Source organism: Physcomitrium patens, chromosome 12 (genome assembly GCF_059467195.1).
Source record: "Physcomitrium patens ecotype Gransden chromosome 12, ASM5946719v1, whole genome shotgun sequence".
NCBI lineage: Eukaryota > Viridiplantae > Streptophyta > Bryopsida > Funariales > Funariaceae > Physcomitrium > Physcomitrium patens.
The window spans coordinates 2,902,020-2,912,013 of record NC_143421.1 but is presented as its reverse complement, the minus strand read 5'-3'; the positions used below and the strand labels follow the sequence as shown (position 1 = coordinate 2,912,013).

Genomic DNA, 9,994 nt, shown 5'->3' with positions numbered 1-9,994 from the left:
TTTGGGCACAGCCGCCACTCGCTCCTCCACGCCACTCCTTCAGCTGGTTTTTCTCGGAATTTCGACCGCTCTGTGAGCTCGTCGCGTGGAAACAAACCGCACTGCAACTGCATCACCGTCTCGCAGCTTTCTCCCTCGACTCTAGACCCAATACTCAACCATATGGGCTGTTCCATGGCTTGCCTGAAAGCTCCTCTCAGCAGCAAAACACCATCTCCGAGCAACCACGCGCTTCTGATCTGGCAACCAAGTGCTTCTGCGACTTCTGGTCTCTCGTCACACACGCAAGGCTCCTGCAAAACGTCGACAAGGTGACGTGCACGTTCAATGAACAATGTTGGATGTAATTTTTAGTTTTTAAGTTTTGCAAAAGATTTGTGACAATAGTAATATAAAGAGAAGTAGTATAGTATAAAAGAGGGTTGAGGTTGTTGTTTAAAGATACTTGATTATGTTTTGTTTTGTTGGATAATGATTATAATGAGATATGATTTATAGTTTTGGATAGTATGCATGTGAGGTTTGCAATTATAAAAAGTTCATTGTTTATTTTTATGGTTTATTACATTGATAAATCTTATTTTATTAAAACTATTGTCTAACTATTTCTTATCCAATTGATGATGTCTATTGACATTCATGTTGCTTGAACAACATTGTTGGTAATGTTCACATTTTCCTCTGTTTTTTTCTTCTCTTGATTCAATTGTGTTTAAACCCAACAACATTGATAACATTATAAGCTTCAAGCTTATATTATATCTATTGGACCAACACTTTTTTGCAAGTGGCTTGGATTTTGGAGGGCATTGACAAGGAGTTATAGTAGTATATGTAAAATTGGCAAATAAATCCATTTTGTTTCTTCTAGATTCTCCATATAATGACTTATTATTATTGCTTGGAGATCAACTTCTTATATAGGTCATCTATCGTTTCTTTGGCTAATCAACCTGCAAATTCTAAAAGTTAAATGCAAATAAGAGCCACAACATGTACAAGGCTATTTTTCTATACTTTGCTAAGCAAAATCTCTTTGAATGCAACTAATTTCTATGTATTCTTATTAAAAGCATGTTCCTACTAGTGAGCAATATCAATTGAGATATAACATGGATCAATTTCTATGTTTGCATCTTTATAAAGGTTCAGATTATTACACACAAAATCAGATTCAAAAGGGTTTTATTTGAAAATTTATTCATAGTGCAATTTTGGTTGAAATAAAACTTTCTTTGTTGCATTATTGTTTGGTGAAGTTTCATTTTTACAAGTGCTTCTTTTAGATTCTTATACAAACTTCTGACTTTTATCCTCATCAACAACATACTTGCTTTGCAAGAAAACATGTATGAAATAAATTGTTAATTTAATTCTTTGCTATCCTTAAAAAAACATGAAGAACAATAAATATGACACAATGAGATTAATATAATAAGAAGCACTTTAAAGAAAAAAATGTGTAATAAATTAAAAGTATTAAAATCAAATTAAAAAAATTATTATATGAAAATTAAAGAATGGATATAATTTCTAAGTTGTATTCAAAAATGAGTAATAATAAGGAGCTAGCTATATTCAAAATATATTTTAAAGATCTAAAAGTATCCAAAAACATTACTAGGAGATTATCTTAAAAGTAGATCTACAACAATTGAAAACTATTGAAACAATCATTGAACTATGTCCGCTTACTATAAGTCAAAAAAACCTTCTTAATCATCCAATATCATTAATTGATATCAAAGAAAGCTTGATCTATTTACAAGACTAAATAATTTGTAAGTTCATTAGTCATAAATTCTTACTTTGTTCAGCTATGTTCCATTCCTTGATCTATTAGAACTATTTAAAGTTCACAACTATAGAATCCATACTCTTCTATTTATGCACTCGGCAATGATTTGTCTACCAACATCTAAATACATTGCTTGCAACTTGTGATATAAGATTATAGAAAGATAAGAGATAATTAAAAAAAAAATGTTATTGATGTGCAATGGGATATTTGTTTTATCAAAACAATGAAGAATAAGAAAACAAACATCTACATGATTGAAAAGCCTAATAGTTGGTGCATGTAAATAGACCATGTAGAGAACTTAGGTAACTACATGACTGTGAAGCTTACCAAAGACTTTGGCAAATACTTGCTCCTATGATAAACAAAGAATGTTAACTATATTGTATACTCTATACAATAGATAGAATCATTGTTGACAATTTTTGTTAATAATTTTTTAAGTGTCGTAAAAAAAATATTTAGTCTTTTTTCAAAATAGACAAGTTGTATTCAAAATGCAAAGCCAAGAAGTGGCCATTTGAAAAGTCCAATATTTATTGTCTAAAAAATAAAGTAAAATTGGTCTAGTTATTACCTCCACCATTGTCTTTTCAAAGATTACTCAATAGTAGGTATTATTTTAACTTCTTCTTTTAAAAGAAGTAATAGGTATATGCACCAATATTATTGACATGTAATGAATATAACTCAAGTCCATGTAAAGCCAAATCTTTTTATTAACTTTACTTACAACTTAAGTTAGTCAAAACTTGTAAAAGAATTATTGGTAGGGAAAAAAGCATCAAACCATCTTAATTTGGTCACTAAGATATTCAAACAATAATTAATAATATTAAAAATCTTTTTGATAGAAGATGAAATTATTACAAAAAATATTGCATAAATCTATATTGTTGAGTTCTAAAAATGTGTTCTACCACATATTGATCTCTTAGTTTTTCTTCATCATGATGACAAATTATTAGATTTGTTTGGCTACAAAACCATTGTTTTAACTAAAATTCCAAATTCTAAGACTTAATCCTAAATTTATGCTATTGTCACAAATTATATGGAATTATGCTATTATATGAAAGATGGCTTTATATTATTGTCACAATTTGAATAAAAAATACAATATGAGATTGTAGCAAGTTAATCAACTAGAAAGAGAAGAAAATAGATCCTTTGCAAAAGATTTGGTTTGTGTTGGTAAAGAAAAAAAAATTATTTATCAAGATATAGAAGAAAATGCGATTTGGATTTTAGAAAGAATTTTTATTTGAAAAATTGTTGGTCATTTAATTTAAAAAGTCTATTACAATATTGATGATTATGCCAATAATAAAAAAATACATTATAAATTATACAATTTCATTTCCTACAAACTCATCACTTAATACACTTAATTTGTAAATCTTAAATTTTTTTTAAATGAAGAACTAAAACTTCTTTTTGTAAACTCTATTCTTCATGATAATAATGGAAATCATGCAAAAATATTTTTTAATACTCTTTTTATAAATGAATTGTCATTTCATTCACTAAAATTGAAATTTGGAGTACCAATAATTGTATTACAAAACATAGCAAGAGGAATATGTAATAGAACTCATCTCATTATGGAAGCTTTTATTTCTGGTGTCATCACTATTAAAGTTATAAGTAGTGTTGAAGCATGCAAAAAAGTCTTTATTCTCCAAATAATCTTAGAACCAATCAATGTGAAACTTTCTTTCAAATTAAGACAAAGATAGTATCCAATTAAACTTATTTTTCTATAACAATCAACAAGTGCTAATGTCAAAGATTCATTGTCTTGAGCCTCTATTTTGCCAAAACTTGTATTCTTTCATGGACAATTATAGGTTGCATTGTTGCATGTTGAATCCAAATGTAATATCTTACTACTTTCCAATAACATTGAATTCTTTAATTATACTGAAAATGTTACTAAAAGAAACAACTTAAAACATTGAAAATTCCTAAAACAATAAGATAATGAAATCTTTACATTTGGTATATCACTATATTCATATTTTATATTTATATACAAAATAAGATAATAAAATTTTCTTCAAAAAATTATTCTTTTGGACATATTGTATATATGTTGAAATTATATTTTGTAATCTAAATAAAATCTTATATATATATATATATATATATATATATATATTAGTGTGTATTTATTTTTTTTATATTTATATATTTGAATATTTTATGCATCTATATAGAAATTCGGTTTACCAAAGTAATAAAAAATATGGATAATGATTGATTGAAAAAATTACAAGTTATTTTATTATATTATAGCTACTTAATTATTTTATATTTATTTATTTTTATTTTTTCCATATTTCTTGATTTATTTTTTTGTTATATTATTTAATTTTAGATAGGAACTTTTTTCTATAGTTATTTAGTGTTTGAGAATCAAAATATTAAAATGTATTTTAATACAATAGGTTTTATAATTGTATTTAATTTTCTTTGCTTTCAATTATTTTTTTAAATGATAAATTTTAAATTTAGAAAAACCAATATTAAATTTTGAAACTATATATATATATATATATATATATATATATATATATCAAAATTTAATGGTTTTAAATCTTATAGTTGGATCTTTAATTTTGTAAATTAAAATTATTTTAGAAATAATAGTATTTTCATATACCTAAATATAAATTATATATATATAAATTAAAATAATATATGTTAGTATTACATATAAAGAATCTTATGAAACTTTAATAGATATTACAAAAAATTAAAATTATCTATCTTAAAATCTAAACATAAAAAATTTAGCTATTGCTTTAGTGATATATTTTTATTTTAAAATAATAATAATAATTTTGTTTTATAGTATTTATTATGCTTTAAAATTATAATTATTTTTGCTTTGTTATAAAATTATGATATATTTATATTTTTAAATTTAATTTTTTTAGATTTGAAATTTTTATTTTTATATTATTTCATAAATTATATTATTTATTTTTATATTGCAATTTAGAAGCTTGAATATACAATTTTTTATCAAAATTATAGATTGTAAGGTTTTTAGATAGCTCAAGTGCCACAATTATTTTTTAAATTTATCCTATAGTCTTAATAATAAGTTCTATAAAAATAAATAAATAAATAATTTTTAATATATTTTGATAATTTTTTATGTTTATCTTTATATACAAGTATATATTTATATCCATACATATATACTTAAACAATCTTGATTTTTAAGTTATTTATTATTAGAATATTTTTTTAATAAATGGAATGAATTTTAATAAATCATTCTAATATTTTTTAATATAATGTGTTATTATTTATATTACTTTATTATCAAAGCAAATCATAGTTATACACATTTAACTTTATTTATATATGCATATAAATATATATATATATATATATATAGAGAGAGAGAGAGAGAGAGAGAGAGAGAGAAAAAAATATTTTCTTAATAAAATTGACATGCATTGAGCTTATTGTGATAATATTATGGAATAATAATTCATAAATAGAAAATAATAATTCATAAATAGAAAATAGAATATATATATATATATATATATATATATATATATACATATTAATGATTGTAATTTAACACTACCACTACAAGAATTCAATTTCAAATTTATTATTGCTATTGTTCAGTTTTGAAAAGTTTGATTTCTTAATTATTTCAATAAATTAGATTTATTCAAGCATTAAAAGATGTTATAATTTTTTGTTATATATGTATGTATATATATATTAAATCACAAATAACGTCCAGATTCATTATGCAATTAATTTTTACATGTATTATTATACAAAATATTACAAATATGCATAAAATATTATTACAACATTTAAATTAATAATCATCACCACCTATATATATATATATATATATATGATCTTCTTCTATAAACATAAGCTACCCTTAAAATCATAACAAGTCCTACAAACTTAGCCATCAGCCTAAAATGCTTTTAAATCTATGTCTTTAATCAACTTAACTTTCAAAATATTTTAGGAATCATCAAACCAATGATTTTATTATTCTTTACATATTTATTCTATATCTTTTGATACTCTTATAGCAAGGTCAATCTTAATCACAACTAAAATCCAAACTCCCAACCATAATAGGGACTTTTTGGTGCAATCCACCATCTTTTTAGTAAGATAATTCTACATCTTTCAAATATATTTATCTATTTATTTATTTTTCCATAATATCATGTTGACTAACTACTACTAATTACTATCTAAATACAAATTAGGTTTAGATTGGGGGGGTTCAAATACAAACCCGAACGTCAACAGAGCAATTCCGACAGCCACGGCAATAGGGACCACCGCGCGCCTTCAAAGGGTGGACAGCGTTCATTCATCCATCCTTCCCTTCCCTTATTCATTCGTTCATGACTTTGTCGGTCTGGAAGTGCACGTTCACACCTCGGCAAGGGGGAACGGCATCACAAATCGGGGCTTTCCTTCGCGAAGGCTTTTATTTTATTTTATTTTTTCCATTGCTGTGCCGCACTTGTCCGTCGGGGGATTCATTCAATCTAATCCCTGCTGCTCCAATCCTTGTCAGTCTGCGCCTCTCGCATTGCCGACTCCCCTGCAATCTGCGCATTCTATCGCGCTTTTAATTCCTGCATCGTTGCGTTGCATTTTGTGGGTCGCCAACCGCCGCCAGCACTTGCAAGGGAATAACTCGCCATGCATGCTGCGGCCACCTTCGGACGCCTGCTCTATGTGCCGCAGCTCCAGCAGGCTTATCGTAGTTCGGGAGAATGTTGCACCAGCACCAGCACCAGCGGTGGTGGTGGTGGTGGCAGAGTAGGGTTGTGTAGCGCAGGGGATGAGCTTCGAAGGACCCAGAAGTGGGGAGATGGGATCCTGAGGGCGAAGCGTGGGAGAATAATCGCTGCGAGGCGGGGAAGCGGGGAGCAGCGGTTCCCTGTTGGGGAGTATGGGGAGCGGATTGTGGTGTCGGCGCATGAGGATGAGGACGACGACGAGGAAGAGATTAAATTGGAGTGTGACGAGAATGGGTGCGTCATTGTGAAGGCCACTTCGAAGAATTTGGAGGAGTTGGATGACCGTGGGGGTTTCTTGTGTTGCGACTTATCAGGTTTCAGAGATTTCTTGGTTTCTGGGATTTTCGTTGAACTTTTTGTGCAATTCTGAACCTGAAGTAGAACAATGCGAACGGGTACTGAAAATGTGGATTGGGTAATGGCTACGGCTGCCACGAGTTCTGGATTTTATTTATTTATTTATTTATTTTTCTGGTTTTTCTGGTGCACAGAAAAGAATATTGTAGAAAATTTAGAACATTGCGGTGATAAATTAAAGTATTGATATGTGATTTTGTTTTTGGGGAGGGGACAGGCTGCTACTTTTCAGATGAGCCACCGGTTGAGAAGACGTTTGAAGTGATTGAAGGGGAAGGGTGGCGCCTGGGATACGAAACTGCACCAGAATCAGAAGATAGCTTCTGCGCTATAGTAAGATTCGGGGCAATGAACCATTGCATAGTTGCTGAGCTGATAATTTCTTCTGCGTTTCTTCAATGGGACATGGATTTTTGTACTCTTCTTGTCCCATGGATACTCCGAAGGTAGCATGTTGATAGCTAATTGCTGCACTTGGTTGTAGTCAGTGACGTTTTCAACAGGGTTTCATAAACAAGCGTAGCATGAATAATCGTGCTTCGTATTTTGGGTTGAAAATGTGAATATGGCAGGTTGGAGCTGGTGGATGGAGCCTTGCTCTAACAGCATCAGAGTTTAATGATTTCTGCTATCTTATACAGGTACTACTGTTGCATTAGATTGAACACCTTCGAATTGATCTTTGTTTGAAATTGGACTCGAACATCTACTACTAGCCGTGTGCGTATCAAATTACTTACTGATGGACGATGAGCACTTGCAGACCTTGAGAAAGGGCATCGCAACTATGGACGAGGATGGGTTTATAGGAAAGGAAGAAGTTGTTATGCAGGTAATTCATCAAGGTCCTGTGCTAGAGCACTAAACATTTTGATTATTATTCACTTGAAGTACGGACTGATTTTGTAGATTATATTTTCAATTGTCTATGCTGAGTCCCAAAAACATTATTAAGCAGAGATAGTTCCGCAGGTTTTCATGTGAAAGAACACAAGTCAAGATTGCTAACCTTAGACTGCTGTGAAATTATTTCAGATGGAGAGAGGCAGCGTTTGGATGGCGTGCAGTATACCTAAGAAGAGAGTTACAATATTTCGAAATCTCTGGAAGGTATAATGCTTCTCCACTTCTTCGTTTGAACTCGTGTATCCAGGCGCTTTGCTATGGACACTGCTTGATGGCATGAATGTCTTGAATCATAAATGGAATTTTTGAAGTTGACGAATGACACACACTCCTCATATATCGAAGTTGCGTCTCACATGTTAATATCACATGCTGTATGCGTATATCTATTGGTTAACTCCAGTTGGGGGAACAAATTCATTAGATGAGAAGAAAATCTTCAGATCAGCTTATTGTTTGTTATGTCATGTGGTGAGCAGCTTGGAAAAAAAGCTTTTGTTGAAAGCCAACAGAATACTGCCTTCGAGCTACGGTTCATTCTTTCTGGTGTATCAGGCAGACGACAGGTCAGAGCCACTCAGCCTTCCCTTTCCTTGTCCTCTCCGCAACTTGTGTAAGTGTGGAATGACCAGTGGAGCTGTATCTCACATTTTTGGAAGATCTTTGGATTTTAGTTTTCAGGAAGCTGCTTCTTGGATGGTTTAGATCCATAAATATAGTAGTTTGATTGGGACGCATGAAGTTGGCATTTACAGAAATGAGCAAGTGGTTGCTTGTGCTATCTCACGGTATTTGTTTAATTTAGTGTAGATACTGCGTTGCAGAAAGAGTTTTCAGTAGCCTTTGTAACATGTTTGGTGGCAACAATTATTCACTCTTTGTGCATGTTGGTTTTGTAACTGTTACACAGGCTGAAGGATTCTGGCCGCCTGAGGCTGTAATGGATATGCTTAAGAAGATAGATGTGAAGAACCTGGAACTGGAAGAGCAGGATGCAGTAGCACAAAAACCTGCAGCAGACAGACTTGCATAACCTTATAGCAAATTTTGTTTCTCCCAAATATAATTGATCTGTATTTATGCGGGGATAGGACATTTTACGTAAACTGTAAACATTCTGCGAATTCCTGACTCACAGCAATGCCCAGAGTCACATTTGGTTTATTACTGATGCTACACTAGATTCTATAGAGATGTACACTAAATCTTGGAAGCAGCTTTGTCCGCCATAAGCATTTCTCCAAGTTTGTGCATTATAACATATATTTTTTGCAGCTTAAATGATTTGTCGGTGCATCGAACCTCTTGATTTCAATTGCTGATACATCTGGTTGTATTAATTGGTTTTAGAGATAAAAAAAAAATTTAATAAAAGACAAATCTCACAAGACAATTGTTTTTGCAAAAAGCTGCTAATTGATAATTGATTCATTAAATGGTATCAAATGCACGTCTTGTATAAATAAAAGCTTTTCAATTACATAATTTATGTATAAAAATATATAATATTTATGTAGATTCATATAAAACCTATTACAAAATCAATTTATGGTATTATAAAAATTCAGCACATGTTTGTATATATATATATATATATATATATCTAGTGTGTGTGTGTGTTTTTCAAAATGTTTATATTTTTTAGTTCTCATAGTGACCTATTAAATTTTAGATTAGAATAAAGTAATGTTTAACACACACTTTCAAAAAAAATTATGCTTCTAATTAAAATAGTCATAATTTATAATACATCTATACACACCTTAAATAGAAAGGCGTAGGTTACACACACCCCAAATTGCCATCCGAAAATAGATGCCTGCACAATGATATCTTTCAGGCAACAGGTGAGAAAGAGGAAAACCCACCCAAACCCACAAGCGCGGTGTGAACTGACAAGTTTTCCGGGACGGAACAGCACGCATCCAGCTTCCACCCAACGTTCGATCTTCCGTTACTTCAGACGTCTGTCCACCCCTCCGTCCATCCTCCCGCCTGTCCGCCCGTCCGTCAATCCGTTCATGGACGAGGTGGTTCGTTCGTCGGGGGAACGAACAGGAATCGGAGACGGGGAGATGGTGGGGAAGAGGGAAGCGAGCGAGCGAGCGAGGGAATG

At 31.0% G+C, this 9,994-nt stretch overlaps 1 protein-coding gene across 1 annotated transcript; it reads left to right on the top strand.

Annotated features, from left to right (window-relative positions):
* Nucleotides 1-6,298: 6,298 nt before the first annotated feature.
* LOC112289249 (uncharacterized) lies at nucleotides 6,299-9,159 on the top strand. Its single transcript, XM_024534323.2, has 7 exons — nucleotides 6,299-6,929; nucleotides 7,190-7,305; nucleotides 7,545-7,613; nucleotides 7,736-7,804; nucleotides 8,008-8,082; nucleotides 8,358-8,444; nucleotides 8,789-9,159. Exons 1-7 carry the CDS (start codon nucleotides 6,515-6,517, stop codon nucleotides 8,909-8,911), a joined length of 954 nt encoding a protein of 317 aa, XP_024390091.1. The 5' UTR covers nucleotides 6,299-6,514; the 3' UTR covers nucleotides 8,912-9,159.
* The last annotated feature ends 835 nt before the right edge of the window (nucleotides 9,160-9,994 follow it).